At 34.6% G+C, this 25,860-nt stretch overlaps 2 protein-coding genes across 5 annotated transcripts in view; one reads left to right on the top strand and one right to left on the bottom strand.

The window, feature by feature from the left end:
* The window catches only part of LOC123871819, a 53,831-nt gene extending 42,136 nt beyond the window's left edge, over positions 1–11,695 (top strand). Inside the window, exons 4-9 of the mRNA XM_045915803.1 lie at positions 6,929–9,255; positions 9,381–9,506; positions 9,597–9,678; positions 10,316–10,498; positions 10,860–11,035; positions 11,330–11,695. Of these exons, the coding sequence (XP_045771759.1) occupies positions 6,929–9,255; positions 9,381–9,506; positions 9,597–9,678; positions 10,316–10,498; positions 10,860–11,026 (2,885 nt within the window). The 3' untranslated portion in view covers positions 11,027–11,035; positions 11,330–11,695. The remainder of the gene's footprint in view (positions 1–6,928; positions 9,256–9,380; positions 9,507–9,596; positions 9,679–10,315; positions 10,499–10,859; positions 11,036–11,329) is intronic.
* LOC123872003 (serine/arginine repetitive matrix protein 1-like) overlaps positions 941–25,860 on the bottom strand; it is a 39,835-nt gene continuing 14,915 nt past the window's right edge. Inside the window, exons 2-6 of one of the 4 annotated variants that reach the window (XR_006797395.1) lie at positions 19,513–19,680; positions 18,417–19,249; positions 17,884–18,028; positions 14,438–16,068; positions 941–951 (exon numbers count right to left, since the gene is read on the bottom strand). Coding sequence is in view for 2 of the 4 variants with exons in the window: in XM_045916111.1 (XP_045772067.1) it covers positions 15,938–16,068; positions 17,884–18,028; positions 18,417–19,249; positions 19,513–19,669 (1,266 nt within the window). In the remaining 2 variants the exon portion in view is untranslated. Of the gene's footprint in view, positions 952–12,727; positions 12,739–14,083; positions 16,069–17,883; positions 18,029–18,416; positions 19,250–19,512; positions 19,681–25,860 lie in introns of those variants that run through there. The other 3 variants (XR_006797396.1, XM_045916127.1, XM_045916111.1) reach the window with 3 other exon arrangements.

The raw sequence follows: 25,860 nt of genomic DNA, 5'->3' as shown, positions 1-25,860 counted from the left end.
ACCAAACTACCTTCATCAGCTAAATTAATAATTTTATATTATTTTTGACAACTCAAATCAACTTTTTAAAAATAACCTTACAGTTGCGTAAACGATCCAGATAGAACACCGTGGGTTTTTACTTGGTACCCGACTGCAATTGAAAGAGAGTAATGTTTTTCGGGTGTATGGGTGTATGAACCTAAGTATAAACAATTGTTTAGGCTTTTAATACGTCTTTTGGGAGTGACACTGGATAGAATATGAGGCCATAAGAAATATGGCAGATGCCGGTCACTGAAAAGAAATATTTTCTGGCGGAACCTGTAGACTAAACGGGTTGATCGATTTTAATAATGGGGGTCGTTAGATTATTTTTTGAATTAGGGATACTCTCATAGCGTCTCAAGAAGTGCTTATTCGAGAGTAAACCTAGTATCAAGTAGGTAAGATACCTACCACATTTCAACAAAACAGGTTTTATAAAATGATCAAGAGGTTTCTCGAAAAGTTATTATAATGAGAGTAAGAAACACTTATTATAATATAATATATAATATGTTGTTAAACCTAAAATAAGCCTAAAACAATTAATAATAGGTAGTAACTTATTCATGGTTTACAAAAAATTAAAAAAGAAGCAATTTGAAATAAAAATTTACTAAGCAGTACTTAGTACCTATAATTACTACCTATAGATTGAATAAAAAAAATAATTCAAAACTCGACTGCGTGAAGCTGAAATACTAACAGATTCTTTCACAAAATAATGTAACCTGTAATTTTATATGCAGCGACAAGCTTAACAAACAGCCTTTGAGACCATTTTTAAGCTCTGAACCCGACTTATAAGTTGGGTTCAGTTGGGTTCTTTTTAAATGGAATATAAGCTCTGGACCTAATTAATAAGCTGGATTCACTAATCATTTTTATGAAAATAAAGTTCTGAATCCAATTTATAAGCTGGGTTCACTTTAAATGTAAAGTTAGGTTCACTCTAAATGAAAGCTAAGCTTTGAACCCAATTTATAAGTTGGGTTCTGTAGTGTTCTTTTTAAATGAAAATTAAGCTCTGAACCCAATTTACAAGTTGCACTGATTCAACTTATAAGTTGGGTTCTGACCGTAATTATTTTCATTTAAAGTTCGTTTCAAACGGTCTCAAAGGCTGTTTGTTAAGGTTTTCGCTGCATAGGCGAAGTCCAGAGCCATAAAGGGGTCTGCGAGGCGTCGCAGGGGTCGAGGGATGCGGGGAGTCGCGTGCGCAGCTCGTCGTCCGTCCCGGCCTCGGAGCAACGCCCCCGTCAAGGGCGGCGACGCTGCAAAATTCTGCAAGTCCGAGGCGATTCAGTGCATCGCGCCCCGCCGCGGCGGTTCCGCGCACGCGTCTCGACGCCGAGAGCTCGCACGCCGCGCACCGGCATCGTGGGCGCACCGCACGCACCGCCCTATGTTAAATAACTGTTATTTCGGTCTTTAATGGAAATGTTCCGCATTCTTAACTCGCTCCTCTCTCATGTCACTCTGTGACATCAGATGCGGTCTCATTAATTACGTGGTTAACATTTTGTTCACGTAACGCTTTTAGTGACAATGTTTTTACACACTTTTTTTAAGACGATGAAAGTAAATGTATTATGAATGAGCGGATGCCGAAAACAGGTTTAATAAATGGAAGTGTAGTGTTATGAGTTCGGCCATGACGTTTAACTTGGGATCTGATCGTCAATTTTTTACGATGCTGGACACACGGAAGCTGCCCAGACGCTCCATCTCGCTTATCGGTCCGTATAGAATAAAAAGATTTTGCTGTTTTGATATTATGTAAAAAATATATTTTATTTTTTGTTTTCAAGTTAATAGGAAGTTCATTAACGTACTAAGGACCATCGCTAAGTTAGAAACGCTAATCGCTCTTCAATTTAACAAACATCAATGAAAAGCTTTTTAGTTCTTACTTAACTATCTTAAACATGATGTGGTAGAGTTTTAGTCATAATATGGACTCTACCATGATTAAAATAAGTATTGCTATTAATTTATGCCGTAGTTAAAAACGTTATGATGAAAATACGCATCATTCAAATAGGTCCGGTAGCTTTTTAGGGATCCGTACCCGAAGGTCGCCAACGGGACCCCATTACTAAATAAACCTCCGCTGTCCGTCTGTCCATCCGTCAGTATGTAAACGGGCTGTAGGTACGTATATTGTGAACCCATAGGATGAACCGTTATAGGTAGAGAGTTGAAATTTTCACAGAATGTGTATTTATGTCAAATAAAAAAAATCAAATAGCTGGCATGAAAATTAAAAAATAATAATTACAAAACGATTTTAACTCTCCACGTGCGACTCTGACTCGCATTTGGCTGATTTTTATATCTACTTTACTTTTACATATTAAGATATTATATCCTTAGCAAGGTAGGTACAGTCCTGAAAGTTTAGTCTATTTACAATACTACTTATGGACCTTATATACCTACCTACTTACGTGTCAATAAACTCCTATTTTGTTAGGAGATATTTAATACCTAGGTACCTACCGCATGTTTGCATTAAATGCTTACTTTTCAATAAGATAGGTAATATAGGTTGAAACAAATAGGTACGACGTTAAGCATTTTCAGAGTTTCACAATTTAATTTCCGTTCAACCATTGTTGTAACATAACTCTTGGTATTTTTATGAGTGCTTTGACGAGTTTAGCCATAATCTTACAAAGCGGTTATTTGGTGAAAAGTGCTACAAACAAGGATTTATTATTTAATCATTTTTTTAATTACAAAAAAATAAAATTATTTTATTATTATTATCAGTGACAATAACTATGTACTTATAGTTACCTAATGTATGTAAGTTTCATTTTCATTTTAAAGATTAGGTTCTTATGACTGCTCGTAAAGTAATGTAATGTTTTCAGGGTTTATGTATGTATGTATATGTATGCGAGTTTCTTTATTCTACAATGACTTCTAAACTGAACAGATTTGGATGTATAGAGTATTGTTAGAATCCTTACATCATCCCTAGACCCTAATGGCAAAGACTATAGCTTTATTTATTTTTTGAAAAAAAAAAATTACGGCTGTAGAGGTGTTTTTAGCAGAGCAGTCAAGTTTATAATTTTTAATAGAGTTGATCTTAACGAAAATATATGATATCATAATATGATATTTTTTTATCCTTGGAAAATTTGAGAAGTTCCACGGTATTTTTAAAATCTTAAATCCACGCGGATAAAATTGCGGAGTTCACCTAGTATGGCCTAAGTTATACTAAACGTGACTATAACTAGGTATTCGTACAATGAAATAATCTATATTTAAAAACTAAATACAAACGCATTACCTACCTGTAATTAAGTAGACAAAAAATGTTACAGCAACGGTTGCAATAATAGTAACGTGAAGCATTAAAAGCTCTATACCTATGTAAAAACTTAAAGTACCTAACCCCTCAAAAGTGCAAGTGCGATTAAAAAGACATACTTGAGTTAGCACCAGGTACCTATAAGACATACTTGAGTTAGCACCAGGTACCTATAAGACATACTTGAGTTAGCACCAGGTACCTATAAGACATACTTGAGTTAGCACCAGGTACCTATAAGACATACTTGAGTTAGCACCAGGTACCTATAAGACATACTTGAGTTAGCACCAGGTACCTATAAGACATACTTGAGTTAGCACCAGGTACCTATAAGACATACTTGAGTTAGCACCAGGTACCTATAAGACATACTTGAGTTAGCACCAGGTACCTATAAGACATACTTGAGTTAGCACCAGGTACCTATAAGACATACTTGAGTTAGCACCAGGTACCTATAAGACATACTTGAGTTAGCACCAGGTACCTATAAGACATACTTGAGTTAGCACCAGGTACCTATAAGACATACTTGAGTTAGCACCAGGTACCTATAAGACATACTTGAGTTAGCACCAGGTACCTATAAGACATACTTGAGTTAGCACCAGGTACCTATAAGACATACTTGAGTTAGCACCAGGTACCTATAAGACATACTTGAGTTAGCACCAGGTACCTATAAGACATACTTGAGTTAGCACCAGGTACCTATAAGACATACTTGAGTTAGCACCAGGTACCTATAAGACATACTTGAGTTAGCACCAGGTACCTATAAGACATACTTGAGTTAGCACCAGGTACCTATAAGACATACTTGAGTTAGCACCAGGTACCTATAAGACATACTTGAGTTAGCACCAGGTACCTATAAGACATACTTGAGTTAGCACCAGGTACCTATAAGACATACTTGAGTTAGCACCAGGTACCTATAAGACATACTTGAGTTAGCACCAGGTACCTATAAGACATACTTGAGTTAGCACCAGGTACCTATAAGACATACTTGAGTTAGCACCAGGTACCTATAAGACATACTTGAGTTAGCACCAGGTACCTATAAGACATACTTGAGTTAGCACCAGGTACCTATAAGACATACTTGAGTTAGCACCAGGTACCTATAAGACATACTTGAGTTAGCACCAGGTACCTATAAGACATACTTGAGTTAGCACCAGGTACCAATAAGACATACTTGAGTTAGCACCAGGTACCTATAAGACATACTTGAGTTAGCACCAGGTACCTATAAGACATACTTGAGTTAGCACCAGGTACCTATAAGACATACTTGAGTTAGCACCAGGTACCTATAAGACATACTTGAGTTAGCACCAGGTACCTATAAGACATACTTGAGTTAGCACCAGGTACCTATAAGACATACTTGAGTTAGCACCAGGTACCTATAAGACATACTTGAGTTAGCACCAGGTACCTATAAGACATACTTGAGTTAGCACCAGGTACCTATAAGACATACTTGAGTTAGCACCAGGTACCTATAAGACATACTTGAGTTAGCACCAGGTACCTATAAGACATACTTGAGTTAGCACCAGGTACCTATAAGACATACTTGAGTTAGCACCAGGTACCTATAAGACATACTTGAGTTAGCACCAGGTACCTATAAGACATACTTGAGTTAGCACCAGGTACCTATAAGACATACTTGAGTTAGCACCAGGTACCTATAAGACATACTTGAGTTAGCACCAGGTACCTATAAGACATACTTGAGTTAGCACCAGGTACCTATAAGACATACTTGAGTTAGCACCAGGTACCTATAAGACATACTTGAGTTAGCACCAGGTACCTATAAGACATACTTGAGTTAGCACCAGGTACCTATAAGACATACTTGAGTTAGCACCAGATATGACGAGCTACTCGTAAGTAGAGTAGACAGACACCTATCATTTGTAGAGGATTCTAATAAGAAATGAAAACAACTAAATAAGTTCTTTTATTTATGTACATAAATACTCTCATTTCATGTATTGGTATAAAATATTACATGCATGTATAATAGTTCGTATCGTTGAATCTTATGCGAGTGATTTGATGTTATCCGTCTAGGAGTTCCGTCCTCTATCTCCGGTTAGGTATTCATGAAATCTTTTTGTCAATGGAATGAAAAAAAAAATATCATTAGGAAGGCACATTCTTCCAATGAATTTTTTTTCATTCCAATGACAAAAAATTTCATCCCCTATCCCGAAGGAACACTTGTTTTTCGGGGCTAAAATATCCTAATCGTTTATTTTGAAATATTTGCTACCTATAGGAAAGTATGCTCAATTGCATTCAAATCCGACCTGTAGTTTCAGCGTGATGTGCAAACAGAACAAAATTATTAAAAAAAATCTGTTTTTAAAATGTACAGAATTCGTCAGTTAAGTACCGTTTAATTATAATTTTGGATAGAGAGTTTTCAAGACGAAGTCGATATGCACGGGCATCGATATAAAATCTATGGTTGGTGATGAGTGATAACTGATGAGGTCTAGTTGGGAAGGATTCGAAGTTTGCTAGCAAGAGGTATGGTTATGGATCATGGTTAGGTTATTCTATGGAATAATATTTTCCGAACTTGATATGCTACTTTACTGCCTTTTTCACATAGAGAGCTATGTGGTGTATAATGACATACATTTGGAATTTTAGCTTTAGTTAGAGGTTACAAATGTTTGCTAAATAAATAATTTCAATGTTTTTGCTCCGAATAAATGACAATGTAATTTAAAGGAAGGACATGAAAATGACATTTGGATTAACAAAGCCAAATTTCAGTGGTTGGCACAGTTGTGCAAACAGACTGGAGCGTGCCATGTCTGTAGAAATGTATGCGCAATGACGTTAACAGTTAACACATAGGAATTGAAAAATATGAATTTTATCAGTTTACTAGCGATTTTCCCCCTGTGTGTTACATTAAGTACAAAAAAAAATTCAAAAACACGTGATGTATAAACAAAAGGTGTTAGTGACAGATACAAAATCTTACAGCATTGTTAAAATTCGTCATTCACGTATTTTACACCCAATTACAGAAGAAGGTATTTTCAAATTTTATACACGTGTTCACTCTAATTTTAACTGAGTGGTATAAAATTGGACAATAAGTGGTTGTTGGTATATCGGCAATAGAAATATACGTTCTATGAAAATTTCAACTCTCTATTTACCTATTACATGCATAAAAATACAGCCCGCTGACAGACAAACAGACAGCGAAGACTTACCTAATAATAAGGTCTCTTTGGAACCCTTCGGGTACGGAACCCTAAACAAAAGAAAAAAGTATAATGAAAAAACCGCTGGCTATTAAGTATTTCAATTTACTGACCCAAACGAGTATGTAAATCAAACCTTTCTGATACTGAGAGGAACGATTGCGTGTTGGAAATTAGGACAAAACGGTAGCTGTTCATTTTCTCAAGCCATTAGGTACAAGAACTGTCATGTTTATTTTAGGACGACAAGTACCAATTTAATTAATATTATCTTAAGTTATAGTAAGTACATTTAAGTTAAATTTGTGATTTTTAATTACAGATCGTGTCAGCAAAAGTGATGCCGAAGATAAAAGTCTTTCGAATGACGAAACACCATTGCCGTCCTGTCCGCGACAGCCTCCTGATGGCGTGGAGACACCATCGGATGCTATCGAAAAAACTCCCGACTTACCTACGCGTTTACCACCTCGACTCTCGACTGGAACTGGCTGGAACAGCACTCGTCCTCGGTTCTCCTATTTATCGCGAACTCAAGACGCAAGAAGTGAAGCTAGTGTAAAGGACAAGATCGCTATGTTTTCTGTCGATCTGGCAAATTCATCGGATCGTTTAGATACGTGTGGAACTTTACCAATCAGATCACATTCAACTTTACGAAAGAATTCAACTCCATATACGAGTACTTACACTGAAGTGTCATCTTTAGATAGACGCTTGACAAAATCTCAAGATAACCTGGATGAAACGCCGCGCTCATTCAAACGAAACGTTGATAGACCTGAAGTTCTTGGTGCATTAGAAAACTCAATTACAGAAAAAAATATTAAGCGATTTATTCAACCAGAAATAAGCAATAAACCTCTATTTTATGGAAGCACTACTACATTGCCATCGGATGCAACGTTTACTCGTCCCACGTATCATGTGCGAAGTATAAGTGATGATAATAGTAGCAAAAATGTTTCCACACACAAATCGAACTTAGAATACTTGATCGAGCAGAGAAAGAAATCTATGTCAAAACTGCGAGGCTTAGTAATACCTGAAGTCCAAGCCCCCATAGTTGATTTACCTGAGATTAAAGTTCTAGACTCGCTTTCTAAACCGTTCCTTTACAATTCCCCAAATAAAGATATCAAAAAGGAGTCTAACTTAAGCCATTCCAAATCCATAAGCTTATCAGAAAATAAATGGAAAACTAACTTTATTCCGAACAACATTCCCAAGTATTCGCCAGCATTTAAGCGGAAATCTTTGCAAGTATACTCTCCTTCTTCTTTATCAAAAGAATCGACTCCGGAACGCAAATTAGTTGAAAAGATAGATACAATCAACAGAAAGAATAATTATAGCAATACTCCTGCTTTACAACCAGTACGAAATTCATTTGAATTTTCGAAATCATCCCTCACAAAATCAGGTTCATTATTTAACAGAGACTATTATAAAAATCATGCTAATGGAAATATTCAAGACTTTAAAAATGTAGAAATAAAAATATGCACTACGACGGATATAGTAGATAGCGACAATGATTCGGCCATGAGTTCTACCCAATCTAGTTATCGTTCATCAGCTTCCTCGCCTATGCATACTATTGAAAATATAGAATCAGATAGTTCACGTCTCTCTCCAAGGATTTCTCATTATAATACGTACACGATTGTTAAATCTGAAATACCTAATAAGTGCACTACTGAGAAAAATTTTGAAGATTATAACAAAAGAAAAATTTGCAGATCTATGTCTTCGGATACAAATATATCGCTTAGCTCCTCAGCAGGCTCAGCAGCAACATCAGGGTCACAAGCAAGTTGTAGTTCTCTAGAAAGTTCTGTCGCTGACTCAGACAAGAGAAAAGTTTCAAAAGTTTACAACGTGGATACTATCAATAGAAGAAATATTGTTGCTTCGGCAAAATGTAGAAGTGGAAGAGATGTCAAACTTAAGTCACCGGTTGTTGAAACTAAATTCTCACATGAGTCTCTCAACAGATCTCCCAGTCCAACAAATAAAACGTCTGATCGCCTTTCTACACTCACAACATCGGTGAGTGCTATAACAAAAGGTGAAAACAGACGGCGTAACAAAATAATTGTTGACAGTGATTCTGACTCAGATAGTGAAGTAAATATTCGACAACGAAAATCGGACTTCAAAAATACACGATTGAAACGCAATTCAAGTTTATCAAACAAAAGCAAACAGAATGAAATGAATCAAGATGTAGAGAAAGCAGCAGAAACACTTAAGCACACTAAAGCTGAAATAGCCAATGAGATCAATGAAGGTTGTTTAGAATACAGTGATAGTATTAAAACAGTAATGTTGCAAAAGAAAAACAGTTTCAGCTCAAATCAAAGTAAAAAGGAGGTACAAAAAATTGAAAAGCTCGAAGAAAATCGAAAAGGAATTCCATTAAATGAAACAAGGGAGCTGAACGCTCCTAATGTCGTTATTAAAGCAAAAAGTGCGCCTACTGCTACTACAAGAGATAATAAAAATACTAATAAACAACAAATTAACACTAAAAATAGTGATGTTTGTAAGACTTCAACACAAATTTTCCGACTTATAAAAGGTGCTGGGACCGGCGTGGGTCTGATATTAGCCGGAGGAGTTGACTGTGAGGCTAAAGATGTCACTGTGAGTTTTTTAAATTATCTATTTGTGTAATTAATTATACGACAAAAACATATATTGTGATATGTATGTGTTCTGTAATACATTGCATATATTGTAACAAAATTATTGATTATACACTTTGTTAGGTACATCGAGTATTAGAAGATGGTATTGCTGCAAAAGCTGGAATAAAGAGGGGGTCCAAAATTACAAGCATAAATGGCATTGCAATGTTCGGCTTGACGCATGCTCAATCTGTTACTATACTGAAGGTAATTTCATGCTGAATATTTAAAGCTAATTTCTGCTAATTTAAAGATCAGGTTTATTTTGTCAGATATAAATATTTTTATCTATTTCAGGAGCAAAGATCAGAAGTTATAATTGAAATAGAAAATGAGGTTCAACAAAACGGAAATCCTAAAGCATGCGGCTCTGAACATGGTACGTAAAAACATTACTTCTGCTAGTGTTAACTTTGATCGTAAATGAAGCAAGCTAAAATAAAAAAAACAAAATAGCGCTTTTTGTGGCCTACATTATACCTATCTAAGACCTAACCTGCTTTGAGGTGGCAACACACAAAAACCTGAATATCGCCCCCAAACAAATTCATACAAGCTCTTACCCCCAAACGCACATACCGTCTCCGGATCGAGACAGCAAAATGCGTTTTGAGGTAAGAGTCTTAGGTAAAATACTATAAATGCGAAGTGTCTGCTAGCTTTTTGCGGCCTATCAGTTGAACTGATTTTGACGAAATTTAGTACAGAATTTGCTTGTATTCCGGGGAAGAGCAAAGGTTACTTTTGGTCTCAGAAAATCAAAGAGTTTCCACACGATTTTCAAAAATCTTAATCCACATGGACGAAGTTGCGGGCATTATTACTCGTATCTACTTGGTACACAGATGGCCTAGCATCGCACATGTAACCTAGATTATTATTAATTTCGGAAAATCAAAGAGTTTTTACAGAATGTTTTAAAACCTAAATTCACGCGGCCTAACTCGCGGGAATCATCTAGTTACAGATAAGTATAAAATTTATATTAATAGTGTGTATATTTTGTTTAATTTCAGCGGAGTCGAACGGAGACCAAACTGATGTAGCTAACAGAAAAGAGACTGATAAGAATGGTCGTACTGTAGTGACCGTTATGTTAGAAAAAGCTGGTGGTGGAGCTGGTTTAGGTTTTGGTTTGGATGGAGGACGCGACTCTCCTCAAGGCGATCGTCCCTTAACTATCAAAAAACTCTTCGCAGGTAACAATTATAGAATATACTAAAAATAGAAATTGTCTATGTATAATCACTCACATCAATATGGGAGTCGCTGAGAACTAAAATTATGACAGTGCATAGTAATCAACATATTTTTGAAAATGTATTTATATGTCCATTGTCCATAAAACAAAAATAAATGAAAAAAAATGACTGTCATAATATAAATGATAGAAACTAAATTAAACTTGTAATGCCCGCCTTTAGGCTACGTAAAATTAGCAATTCATAATATATTGGTAATTAGCTATTCTGAAGAATAATATATTTTGTGAAACAATTAATTATACGATAATATCGAGAATTTGCAAAGATTTACAGGATTTTCTGTTTTAATCTCCAGGAGGCGCTGCTGCACAAAGTGGGCGCATTGTGGTTGGTGCAGAGCTCATCTCCGCTGGAGGACAATCTATGGAAGGCTTCACAAGAACTCAAGCATGGGCTGCCCTAAAAGCGTTGCCAGCTGGTCGGGTGGCGCTGATTCTTAGAAACCCAAGTTCGTCAAATTAAATGATGTAAACAGTACCCTCAGTACAAGATTTTACTTCTCACCAACGTAATAGTATTTGACTATTTGAGAGTCGAAACACTTAGCGTTAAACTAAAATTGCCCTTAACAGCCTTGTTTTAATGCTCAAGTTTGAACATATATTTACAGCCAGCGCTCCAAGCGGAAACGTCGCGAAATTAAAATCAATGGTACTGAATTTTTTACTATAAATCAAGAAACTTTAGGTCCATTTTAGTTTGACGTCATTTTGTTTCGACTCTCGAATAGTACCAAAATTAAAAGTAAAATCTCATACTGAGGGTACAGTAGTCTAATATTTTAAAAATATGATCCTTACTATAATTTTAATAATTATTTATTTCATTGGGAAATGATTAATGTATCTGTCGCACTAATTTAAATGATTATTTTGTTAAAAACCTTTTTAAAGTAACTTAATAATCATGACTTTAAATGCCTATTTTGAATTTGTGTAGACTACCTACTAAACGAACTGATTTAGGAACGAAGGAGCTTTGAGTTTTTCGTTAATTTCAATGATTTGTACTCACTCTTTAGTCAGCATTAGCAGATGCGTTGTACATAGTATTTTAATAATTCGGTGAAATTGATTAATAACTCATTATTCGTAGCATTAATGCTATAAAGAATGTAATCAACGATTTGTTTAAAAAAGAAACTATAATTTATTAATTTAGGGAATGTTAATACTAGTCTCGGTGGCAAATTGCGGCGATGTTTGTAGATAATATTAATGTTGTATGCGACTTATTTGCATATTATTATGTTGATTTGTATTCAAAAATATGGATTTATTGTGACAACATGAATTTTGTTTTGCGTGCCATTTTAAATTTATGTCTAAAGTTCTGCGAGATTGAGCATTTTAATACCTAATTGTTTCAATTGCATTTTTTGTAATACCTGACTATACGTGAAGGTAGTTAGGTGCTTTCTTCAAATAGAGATAACAATGTTAATCACAATATTTACTTATCGTAGTTGATAAACAAAAGCTACTCATCTCATAAAAGGGGGGAAACCAATTTTTCAAATTAATTGCCTTAGTATCTAAGAAATAATAATATGCACTTATGTTAGTATAGAATTACTCTATATTCATATTATTTTTTTCATTAAATTATATTTTACTCTCATGTTAATTGATTTATCCCGGTTACTTGCCATGTTTTTTTTATCAAAGCCTTACTTACCACTAATTAATTATCATTTTACAATATTAGGTTAATTAATAATTATATTTGTAAATAGATTGACTCGTTGTATTATTGTATTATTAATCAAATTATATATTTTTTATTACCCGATAGCTTCTTATGCATATTAGTATGATGAGATTTTGCCATCATCATCAATTCATCGATTCTGTTTATGAAAAATATTATTTTGATTAAGTTTATAAAATATAATCTTTTTAAATTTAAAGTTGTTTTCTTGCTCATTCGAATCGAATCCTTCAAAATAAGTATTATATAAGTACCAGCTTCAACGTTAGGTACATCTGAATTTATTTCTTGTAAGTATAGTCAAGTCTACTGCTTTATTTTTTCCTGCAAATTCCATTTTACAGGTCTTGTACCTTCTTAGGTACTTCAAAATAGACCTTGTAGTTCTACGGTGTGCAAAATTAAATTTAAAATTCAAATATTGTGTTTAAATCCTAGTGGAGAAGAAGGCAAGTACCTACCTACTGCATTATTCCGAGTAATTTTAATGTACACCTTTGACCATGTAGAATTTAAATACATAGGTATTATGTACTAGATAAGTGTTTGTAAAAAATGTTTGGTATTTTCAATTTTAAGAAAAAATGAGAGGAACAAAACTGTTTTTCAAAAAATGCTGAATATGCATTTAGATTGAATACATCAAGGAAAGTAGGTAATACAATAAATCTACTCGTGCTTACTTAGGTATCAACAATTTATTATTCATATAAATTAACATAATACGGTCTGCACACGTTTATAAAAGAGAAAAATTTTTGCTCGAAATAATACATAAATAGGTAAGATATTAAGTAGGTAAGTATTTATGTTGTACCATATTGTCATAGCTCGGTTAGACTTTAAAAGCTTTGATGCGAGATTGATTAAGAATTTAATGATAAGATCGAGTGATAAAAAATCACAATTTTTTTTTTAGATATGATTCAAAAGAGATAGCATCGACATAATACCACATTTTGACACTCGTAGATGTTATTGAAACAAAAAATGGCTTACATTGCTAATACAGGAAACAGATTTCTTAACTTACCTAAATTGAAAGGTGTAAAATAAGTGGTATCCTTTTTACAATATTTCATAAGGCAAAGGATTCAACTACTTTTAGACCTATCAACTACTTTGTATATTTGCGAAAAAACGAATGGACTTCTTACTGTTCATATTAATCAGGTTTATACTCTTTTTTAGGGTTCCTCAAAAAGAAAAACTTATAGGATCACTTTGTTGTCTGTCTGTCTATCCGTCTGTCTGTCCGTTAGTCCGTCTGTCCCTCTGTCCGTCTATCGTGTCTGTCAAGAAAACCTGTAGAGTACTTCCCGTTGACCTAGAATCATGAAAATTGGCAGGTAGGTAAGTTTGTATAGGAAAAATAATAAAAAATAGGCAGGTGGCATAGGTACATGACGTAATGGGTCTTTAAGTAACAATAGTAAGTAATAAAAGTAGTGCATATTGTTTCTCTTGCATAGTATGTGTATAATGATTTTTAATAAAGTAGGTACCTATAACTACTTTTCAAGTTTTAGACATGTTTCGTATATTTTAAACTTTTGAATTACAGTATCACAGATTACTTCATAATTTTTTCCTGCTTCGTTGCAAAATTTTACTTAAAATGATTGTTAAATTGCGATACATTACTTTTTAGTCCATACAGTTTGTTGTTTGAATTTTTGCTTATAAGTTAAAATAAGTATTAAATAATATAATATCATTACGCAATTCGTTGTGTAACTGTCTTTGATTTGTTAAATTATTAATTAAAATATAAATGCTTACCATACAATTTGTTTTTTAAAATATATAATATCTACCTATCTCTTAGTAAGTATTATGCAATCAATAAACCAGAATTATTTCTAACTATGCAGATATAAACAAATGCATTTACTTAAGTATTTTATCTACTTCTGAAACTGCAACTTTGAAAAGTGCATAGTAGGTATGCATTATTTAGTATTAGGTATAAATACAATATTATAATAAGTATTAAAATATACATACACATATAGAATAATAATACCTGAATACTTACAAATTCAGATGAATACTGTTTTACAAATCCATGTGCGTATTTGTTTACATTAGTTTTATATATTATCATTATATTTTATAACAAATGTATCAAAATCTGTCTTTGGATAACTAGGTAGACTGTACCTATATTATTAATTATTATACAATAAAAATTTATACAAAATATTCTCTACTGTAAATTTCCGACTCAAAAACTAGTTATACCTACTCAACGACAACATTTTAATATAATATTATACATCTAGGTTTTATCTTCAATTACTGTATGCCTATACATAAATAAAATAATAGGTATTTATTAAGTTTATAAAATTAGGTTATCCGCAGTACCTACCTAATTTTATAATAGAGTCTGCCCCTGTGTTCTAACCGACACACTATAGATCCATTACCTACAATTATTGTAGATCGATGGATTCTTATATGAAGTTTTATTATTGTATGGATTATACACATTTACCTAGGCACATCCGAATCAAAATAATTATAATAAATTGCATCATAAATTGCAGAAATAGTACAGGTAGTAAAAGATAAAACTTTCTTATAAATAAGAAAATCCTTACATTTTTAAAACTTAAAAATAAATCATAATATGTAGATTCAGATCTGGTTTAAAACTCAAGTAACTGTGAGTTACGACCATAAACTTAATATTACGCTCGTACCTATATACTAAGCTCATGAGTAGAATGCAGAAGTATGCCAGTGTAAAGTACGGGTATGTTAAATTATAAAAAATTATCTATGCAGTAAGAGTAAAACGAGCAGAAGTATAATAATAATAAATTATAGTTCTGTAAGTTAAATTAGGTTCCCTGTTGCACAATACGCTTGTATAATTGTATATAGTCAAAAGTCAAAGTCAAATATCCTCTTGGCGGTTACGCTGGCTAATTTCTGCGCAATTGGACTAATTTTGAGTGTCAAAGGGGAATCATGTGGGAATTTACTAACGACTACACCATGGGATTAAAAACTATACTAGAAGGATGACCATTCAATAAAAACGGTTACCTACCTACATGTTCTCTCAACCGCCAAAAGAGTTAAGGGGTAAGGAGGTACCTAAGGGTAAAAAGACTATAAGCACCAAGCAGCCTGACGAGCTTACATTCCATTGATTTCAGCGTGTACGCAGCGTATAAGTGTATAGCGTATTAAGAGAGATACAGTAGTCCGACGCCTTTGTTCTCGTGGTAAATGACGACAACGATGACATAGGGCTCTAACTACATAGGTCAGTTCGGGTACTTTTTGTCCCGCACGTACCGCACTATTAATTACACTGTTTCATATCCTTACTCTGTGGTGTAGGTAGCGTTACGCACAAACGCACCATGAAAGCTGTACCTTAAGGTGAACGCACACTTATCCGAACCGAACGAAACGAATTTTAGAATTCTGTGTATGAAATCTTCTTCCGATTCGGACGATACGACGCGGGGAAGTGTGCGAGGTTTCATGAGATTTCATAATATACAGATTTCTAAAATTCGTTTCGTTCGACGCGTTCAGCTCGGGTAAGAGTTCGTTCACCTTTAAGAAGTCCTGTATTTACAATGTGGAGTAATTAGGGATGTATTGCGCCTGAAGCGGTTCCCCGCAGCAGGCGCAGGGCAGTCAGCGCGCCGGGGCCCGCCTGGCCACGCGCAGCAGTACGGGACCAGCTCGCACGTCCTTGAAGAGCCGGATAGCTTCACTGTGGGTCAACCCGGCGGTGCCTCGACCGTTTACTGACATTATCTCGTCTCCTGAAAGGATGTAAATTCCAAATTCTATTAAATAGTTCAGTACACTTACCTACCGGTAAGTAAATTAATGTGTAAGTCCGTAAGTACTAGGGACATGTGATCTACATGTATACTACGGGCGTGGTTTGAATTGATGTTGAACTTGTGCATTACCTACTTATATGGAATAGGCAAACGGCTTTAACGTCTTTTTAAACTGCGCCTTTAGTTAGTAACTTCCAGCCCGGCTAGCATGGGCAGTAGATAAAAATTATATCCCCGATTATATCCACTGATGTAATAGAAATCAGTGGATATAATCGGGGATATAATTTTTATCTACTCCCCGTGCTAGCCGGGCAGGAGAGTCAGACAAAATATAGAAAAAAATCATCCCCTACATGCCTGTTACAAAGACAAAATCCTCAACCGTGTGGTATTCAGGTTAAGTACCATCTTCTGTAAATTAAATCCATACTAATACTACAAATGCGAAAGCGTTCCTACCTGTCGTTTGTCTGTCTACTAGCTTTATACGATCCATCCGTTTATTCGATTTTGACGTTTGGCACAGAGATAGCTTGTATCCTGGAGAATGGAGATAGATATACTTTGGCTACTTTTTGTCCCAAAAAATCAAAGAATTCTTTTTTAAAAACCAAAACTTATGCGGACTAAGTCGCGGGCATTATCTAGTCTGTACAATGGTTTCGGACTGCTAAAGTTTCGTCAACTTTTTGGATTCACGCATAAAAAGACATGATATAGTATAACGTACTAGTTATTACCTACGTAAGTTATTATTTATGTATTTTATTTATAATTATTAAACTAATAACACGTACAGGACATTTTTATTACATTCAGTGCCACAAAATAATTTTGTAATTAGTAGAATAGAAGAATAGAAGATTTAAAGATGTCTATTTAACTACTTCGTAAAATACTGGCCTAAACTGTGGGTGATGTTAATTTAGTTTTTATTTATTTGATAATTAAATATTCGTAACATTTCAGCGTAAAAGTTGATTTAACAAAACAACGAATCAATTGATTATGTAAGCAACCTTTAGTTATAATTATTTAATAATGGCTTAACTTGCAGGTGTGCAGGGGTCATTTGTTATCCTGAATGACTTTAAGGCTACAGCTGTTAACGGTCGTGATGGAATGCACTCGTTGAACTTCTACTTTAATAGCACTTTTGTTTCTTTACTTTCTCGAATAAGTTAACTCAAGTTAGAGTCGACTAAAACATCGCATTAACATCATGTAGCTATCAAATCCTATGAAATTGAAGCTACTGTATTGTTTAGTTGTAATCTCAAAACTCATCTTTCAAATAGTTTTATTGACGTAAGAATAATTTGGATAATTAGCTTATAACCACAGAAATCCAAACTTATAACTGTACCTAGTCTCTATTTTGGAAATTATACACATTACCGCGAGTAACTGACCTGCTTTGCATTCAATCGATTTTTTTTTGAAAATCGATAAGGGGATGCCAAATCCGATGCGATTCATTCTTTAACTTTGACCTAAAGCCCAAAAACCCAATTTCCATTTTGATGGATATGGATGAAAAACTACACTTTCATCTCCTGTTTAACCCCTCAAGGGTGCAACTTCCAAAATTTCTTTCTTGATAAATGCTTACCTACATTATTTATAGAAAATCTACTATCAAAATCCAAAATTAGAACTCTAATTTTAGGTTACAAATTGATAGATCAGTCAGCCTGGACAAGTAGATTATGTGTTTTGTGTATAGATTTCGTTTGTTCTCTGGTAAGTTATACGTGTGGGGTAATAAATAAAAATTTACGAGTATACCTTCACGAAGCAAGCCAGATTCAGCAGCCTGCCCATTGTTGAATATAGTTTTAACAAAAATGCCCATGTCTCCCCGCGGTGAATCCCGCCCTCCAACTATGCTAAATCCAAGTCCTTTACCGCCCGCTGACTTTGTGAATCGAACCTGGAAATATGAAAATATTTATATTAATGTAAGCTCTACATGTAACATGAATAATTTAAGTATGGGCCTTAGTCATCTGTTTCCTTTTTTTTATTAATTTGCGCTTGGCTGCAATCAGATCCGATCGCAGGACGATGCAGCCTAAGATGGTGCGCGCTTGCCTAGAAGACTTGAAGATAATATTATTATCTATACTAAAAGTGGAAGGAAAAACTGATGCCGGAAAGGCGTTCCATATTATAGCGGTTTGAATTACAAACGAGGCAAATCGTTTCGTACCTGCCGCGGAATTTCGACTACGTACGTACGGGTAAGTATTTCAAGTATTTAAAAAATTTAAATGTAATGTAATGAAAAGTATTTTTATGAGCTAATGACATTATTTTACCTCAAACGTGTGGGTGTCCCGCGGTTCAGGTGCGGGCGGTCGTTTATTAGTTTTTGGTGCGGACGTGGGAGGTGCCGGTGGAGGTCGAGCGGACCGAGGAGTCGAACTCACTCTTAGCTCAGCGACACAGTTGCGGAGCTGCTGAATAGGCTCCTGCCGAACTTGTACTCGGGGCAACCTGTAAGGTTCTTCCCACAATCGTTCTGCAGCTTCCGAAGTAAGTCGGTTGTAACCGTTCCTATACAAAGTCTCCACCTCAACATTTTCACTGTAAGGCCTGCTTCGGATCTCTTTTCCATTTTTCTTGCGTTCTAGTCCGTAACTGTAATCTACTATATCTCTACTTTCATCATCTTGATTTATTAGTGGTGTACGATCTCGAGATGCTTCTTTCGCTCTGTACACATTCGGAGAGCTACACCGTCTTCGAATCGTGGCGCTCTGTCGAGTCGGTGAAGGTGATTGAGGCGTCCTTACAGTACTTGGGCTAGGGACGTAAAATGTAGAGGGTTGTTGCTGTGGGGGTGCAAGAACATCGTGAGCCGATAGAGCTCGTCTTCGCAACCCACCACCTAGTTTTCCAAGAGCTCGAAGCAAATCTGGTGCCCCGCTTGTCACTCGTAATGAAGCAGTTGTATACACTTTGCCCCGGTGTCTGAACGAGAGCTTCGAGGGTGGGGCGGGCGAACAGTGTGACGGTGGTCTCGGAGGCGATGGCGAACACCGCACTGGGCTCGGCTCACGATTTCCATTACCAGATCCAGGTCGCAACCGTGAACATCGACGCCGCAACTTTCTCCATCTTTGAGACAGGTTCGCGTTCCAGCTTTCTTCTGGAAAAATGCATCGAGTCTTTTAAAAATAAAATGCATGGCAAAGGCGTGTAAACCGGTCTCTTATGACATTTCAGAGAGCTTAAATTGATTACACGGTCATGTACAACTTGAAATGCTTGTTGGTTATTGCACAATTTTAGTCATGAAATTGGACAGTTACAGCGCAGTGATTGTTTTAAATTTATTTTACCAATGTCAAGCTTTTCATTAAGAATCAAGGATGGCTCCTTCATTATCTCGATTTCAAAAGTAACGTTTACCTTTTTTATTAGTATCCGCATCGGAAGCATAATCGTGAGTTCGAGGCGGTGGCGCTGGCGGCGTGGCGGGAGCGGCGAAACTGTGCCTTAGCGGCGTCATCCTCAGCAACCGAGGCCGGTCGCCGCCGCCGCGGGATCCCCACGCTGGGGCTCCCATTGTTAGCGCACCTGTAAAGTATGAAGAGAAATACCACATGAGAAATCGAGGTCATTGGAGCACGCGATCTTTTGTCCAATTTTGAGAGTAATTTCAAAGAATACGAGCAAAACGTAAGGTACCTAGCAGTAACGAAGACAAATTGCGATACAAATGAGTACATTCATTCGAAAGGGGTATTAACAATACAATAGCTTGTTTTTGGGCAGTTGCCGTAACTATACATTAGCAACTAAGATGATGTTCAAGATCTGGTACATACATACATACACGTATAATAACTAAGCACTGCGCCGGCGCACGTTTCTTTGGAGTTTCCAGAGACCCTGAGGATGGCCACTGAGAGAGTTTTAGTGGGTAGAAATCCCATATCTCTCCCCAAAGAGATCATATATCTTAAGAAGATTCCCCCTTCAACAAAAATTGATAGATATTATGTGAATTTTTATACTGGAATTTGTAGGAATAGTGCGTTATATTACTTTGAAAGATAACATATTTTATAAGCCTTATGAACACAGTAGAAGAATGATGATTATGATATTTTTAATTTATGAATAGGTAGGTACTATTTTGTTAGGTACGTGAATCAGGGACAACATTATCATAAAGTTCAATTAACTCGTCACCTAGCAAATAAGGTTAAGTGCCTCTCTTATCTCTTACCTAATAGGTAAGTAGGTACGTCTTTCGTGTTGATAAATAATTTTTTGTAAAATACATTTAAGTCACAGTATGTATTTTATACTAACAGGAAAATTATTGTAACTATTACAACTAATGATATATAAAGTAACTTTAATTACTAGGTACTGATTATTTATTCGTTACAGTCACACAAGATTTACTTTTGAAATATGATTTTACAAAAAAAAAACTAGATCAATAAACCACTTACTTTTTTAATCTAATTAAGTCGTGGACGTGGTCATGTTTGTCTTTTTGCTTCAGAGCTAATATCGATATAGGTAGGTACCTACCTATTTTATTTTACGCACAAACAGAATGACAAAAATAAATAAATGTCACCGGGTAATTAATGTTCGCCCTAATATAGTTCGTATAGTGTCTGTAATAAATAACAAAATAAGTCGGTCGATGGCCATAACCAAGTGTCCATACAAAGATATACCACCTAACACCCACTCCGTGTGGGCTTAGGTCAGCAAATAGTCAACATCCGGTGATCAGTTGCTGCTATGTATTTGTATCTTTATGATCGCTAATTGGACATATAATCCAGTTGGAAGTGCTTCTGAAAATTTTTAGATATAGTGTCCTTCAATGTGCCTTTTCCCCCCTATAAATATATTGGTTTATAACCAAGCATTATTGTCAAAATTATCCTTAGAAAACTCCGACCATTATGTTATTCTCGGATCAAAGTAGAAAAGGCTCATGACACTCAGTAATGAGGAATAAAACGCATCGATTAAGCAGAAACCTTTCTGCAGTAGGTCATCATAGCTCGAAAATTGTGCCAATGCTGCAATCGTATGCAAAGAGCTCCAAATCATTATTAAAATTTCAAACATCGGTAAGAATATGTCAAGCTAACAATAAGAAGAAACTTTGTACTGTAAATTAAATAAAGATAACTGAGGAATAAGTTATACTAGTGCAAAATACGGACATAGGCAAGCTCGCTCCATCTTAGGCTGCATCATCACTTGCCAGCACGTCTGATCGCAGCCAATCGCTTGTGTAAGTATAAATAAAAAAAAAGAATTAAAGATAGAGAATAATCACAGGTGTTAATATAAAAATGCCAGATTAACTTCATACAACCCACTTTAATCAACTGTGTAGGTGTGTGTCGTACCTACAAAGTTGATTAAAGTGGATAGAATTAAGACTGTGTAGGCAGATACACTACAATATAATCGTAACTATAAGCATATTGAAATATCGTATTGAGCAGCTGGTCTCATAAGCACTCAAAGAATAACAAAAAACTCCCAAAAACATAAAATTATCATTAGTACTATAATAATCTAAGCGGCCGGTGCGTCGAATGCGTCGTCGGCGGTGCTTTGCGGATATCCGGCGAGAAACGGCGCGGGCGATGCGTTCCCCATACAGAGCAAGCTTACACTAGGTCCTACCTTCTTTCCAAGACCACAAATTAAACAGAAAGTTACTGAATATTTAAAATAGACAGCTCTTTTTCCCTTTTCACTAGATGTAGATTGAGACAACGTTTTCTATAATAGAAAGGTATGCAGGTAAGCACGTATTTTGTTTCAATAGCATTATGTTATAGCTTTATCATTGTGTTTTCACTTGTATCATGAAATTCATCAAATCAAATTGTATGAAAATAGAGCTATACCTTATTGTCAATCAGTCGACTTATTAGTACTGATAAAAATATCCTGAACTCATAACAACTGACTTTATTCCATCGCTATACAATGCATGATGAACTTTAACTTTAATTCTACACTAATAACTTCTTGAAAACATATTAATAAATTCCAATCTTTTCTGCTTCGAATCAATATCGACCGCTTTTCTTGCCGCCATTTTCCCATCTCCCTAATGTCTGTTCTTCTTTTTTTTAATTCAACTCTAGGCAAAGGTTAAATCGCTAACAGTCGGCCATTCTGACCTCTTGTCTGTCCTCAGACATCCAATAGACTCCATTGAAAGAGTTTCTCATTCCATCAAATTCATAGCTTTATCATAATCTCATGATCACTAACTCTTCTTTGATCAAACCACATCTTTGGTTGATTGTATGTATTCGAAGAATTTTATCTTTTCTTAGTGGAGTTTCTCATTCCATCAAATTCATAGTTTTATCTTAATCTGATGATCATCGTCTTCGCTTTAATCAAATCACTGTGGTTGATTATTGAATTTCACGAATTTCACCTTTTCTTGAAAGAGTTTCTCTCACCATCAAAATCTTTGTTTTATTTTAATCACATGGTCACCATCTTTTCTTTAATCAAAAAACTTTTTTTTGGTTGATTGTATACAACATCTTTTCTTGACAGAGTTTCTCATTGCATCAAAGTCATAGTTTTATCTCAACCTGATGTTCACTATCTTTGCTTTAATCAATCCACTTCTTTGGTTGATAGTTGCATTCGAAGAATTTCATCTTTTCTTGAAAGAGTTTCTCATTTCATCAAACTAATAGTTTTATCTTAATCTCATAATCACTATCATGTTCTTTAATGAAACCACATCTTTGGTTGATTAAAACATTCGAAGAATTATTTCGTTTCGGCCATCCTTTTCTTAGAATGTCCTCATTCTTGTATTTCTTGTTTCTTATAACTTCTCCTAATCACCGTCTATTCGTAGGCATATTCTATTCATCGACATCAAAATATTAAGTGCTTTATGATAACTGACGATTCCTGTTTACATGTCATCTAAACTCTCTACGTCTAGTAAGCTAGTTTGTATTATGGTTGCACGCTCACCCACATGATTATAACAATCTTATTAACTTCATCACTTACGCCATAGTGGCCCTCTCACCAAACTAATGGTCGCATACTAATTGTCTTAAACTTTTACAGTGATCGTCATCATATCCACAACGTAATGACATCAGTATAATATCCATGAGCATTATGTCAATGATGCTCACTATTACGTGTCATCATTAACTAACTATATCATTTACGCCATCGTGGCCCTCTCACCAACCCAATGGTTGCAAACTAATAGTCTCAATCTCTTATTGTGATCGTCATCATATCCACAACGTCATGACATCAGTAAAATATCCATGATCATTATGTCAATGATGCCTGAAAGGAACAAAATAAAAACAATTAAGCAGTATCTGAGTTCTTAAATAAGTAAATGTAGTTTAACTTTAGATATATACTCACTTATTAATACTTGACATCATTATCTAACTATATCATTTACGCCATGGCAGCCCGCTCACTAGCCTATGGTTGCAAACTTAATAGTCTCATTCTCTTATCAACATCTTAATCATCATATTAATCATCATCTTAATCATCATCTTAATCAACATCTTAATCATCATCTTAATCATCATAATAATCATCATCTTAATCATCATCTTAATCATCATCTTAATCATCATCTTAATCAACATCTTAATCAACATCTTAATCAACATCTTAATCAACTTCATAATCAACATCTTAATAACATCTTAATTAACATCTTAATCATCATCTTAATCATCATATTAATAATCATCTTAATCAACATCTTAATCATCATATTAATCATCATCTTAATCAACATCTTAATTGACATCTTAATCATCATAATAATCATCATCTTAATTATCATCTTAATCAACATCTTAATTATCATCTTAATCATCATCTTAATCAGCATCTTAATCAACTTCTTAATCAACATCATAATCAACATCTTAGAACATCTTAATCAACATCTTAATCATCATATTAATCATCATCTTAATCAACATCTTAATCGACATCTTAATCATCATAATAATCATCATCTTAATTATCATCTTAATCAACATCTTAATTTTCATCTTAATTATCATCTTAATCATCATCTTAATCAGCATCTTAATCAACTTCTTAATCAACATCATAATCAACATCTTAGAACATCTTAATCGTCATCTTAATCATCATCTTTATGAACATCTTAATGAACATCTTAATCATCGTCTTAATCATCATCTTAATCTTCATATTAATCATCATCTTAATTATCATCTTAATTAATTATATCATTTACGCCATGGTGGCCTTCTCACCAACCTAATGGTCGCAAACTAAGTCTCAATCTCTTATTGTGATCATCATCATATCCACAACTTCATGATATCAGTAAAATATCCATGATCATTATATCAATATTGCCTAAGGGTCGCAAACTAATAGTCTCATTCTCTTATTGTAATCGTTATCATATCCACAACGTCATAGCAGCATTCTTATTTTGGTATAATATCTTCTGATCATTTCAATATCTCATTTGTTTCTTGTAAGTCATTAATCTCTCTATTAAAATATTAATTATCTCTCTATTAATCTTTAATAAGTCGTTAATTGTGGCGCATTTACGCCTTGATCATCATTACAGATTGTTGCTGAAACAGAAAGAAAACACAAAGCAGCAACAAAATCGCAATTAAACATTTATCAAAGTATTATGGTACCTGATTTTTGTTTACTTTTAGTTTTACTAATGTATAAAATAAAATGAACTTTTATGTATCTACCCAATTTCATTAAGACTTCAGGATTTGAACTAACTAGCATTTTTATAAAGGACAAGAACAATCTAAACCTACGGATTTACATTCTAGACCATTTTAAAACAATCGATTATTCATATGAATCTGTGTTTGTATTAAATTCCTCATTAAATTTATCATTGGTTGGAACTGAAAATGTTATTTAAGGTTTCATTTTCTCAGCTGTCGCTATTATATACATTTGTATTGAGCTTAGTGTACTATCTACACTGCTTACTTCATTGCGGTCATATCCTAGCACTTTGTCATTATGACCTATGGGAAACTTTCCATCGAGCATCACGTAGTACTACCATTATGCTGCTGTATTAAACATTTTTAAAAGTCTGTATTCAATATTATATAATATTCTTGTGCTTTGAACCTTATACATTGCAATTTTTTGTACATCATAGTAATAATTTATTTCTCATCCGATGCAACAGCCTCAGTGTTTTCAATGTAAGCTTTACAAGCAAGATGATGAAATTTCATAGTCAAGATATTCTAATCTAGTCTGGCGAAATTAAAAGTAAGTTTAGCTACTCTAAGCATTTTTAATGCTTGTTGTTATTTATCAATACCTTCGTCAATAGTTTTAAATGAAATAATATCACCCATTAAGCTAGAAGGAACTCTAAGTATCTTTTCCGGGACAATATTTTGTTAATTAGCAGTTGAAAAAGAAAACTGGAGTATTGCAAATACCAGAGAGCATTCAGTTATACCTAAAGTGGCTTAGAATTAGGTACATTATATAAACAAATTATTGTTTCCGGAAGTTCTGTCAAATCTTCTCATATCAATATATTGAAACCTTTTGGTAAAAGTAATTGAAGCATAAATTAAGGGTTCGGTGTGAGTAAGTGAGGCAGGGTAAGTAGGTATGTATAACATAAGCGTTTATAATTTCATTTACCTACTGAGTTGATTTCTAGGTTTCTCTGTATCTTAGCAGTAGATCTTATAA

Source organism: Maniola jurtina, chromosome 2 (assembly GCF_905333055.1).
Source record: "Maniola jurtina chromosome 2, ilManJurt1.1, whole genome shotgun sequence".
Taxonomy (NCBI): domain Eukaryota; kingdom Metazoa; phylum Arthropoda; class Insecta; order Lepidoptera; family Nymphalidae; genus Maniola; species Maniola jurtina.
Note: the sequence above shows the minus strand (reverse complement) of the source record. Positions and strands in the feature narration are given on the sequence as shown.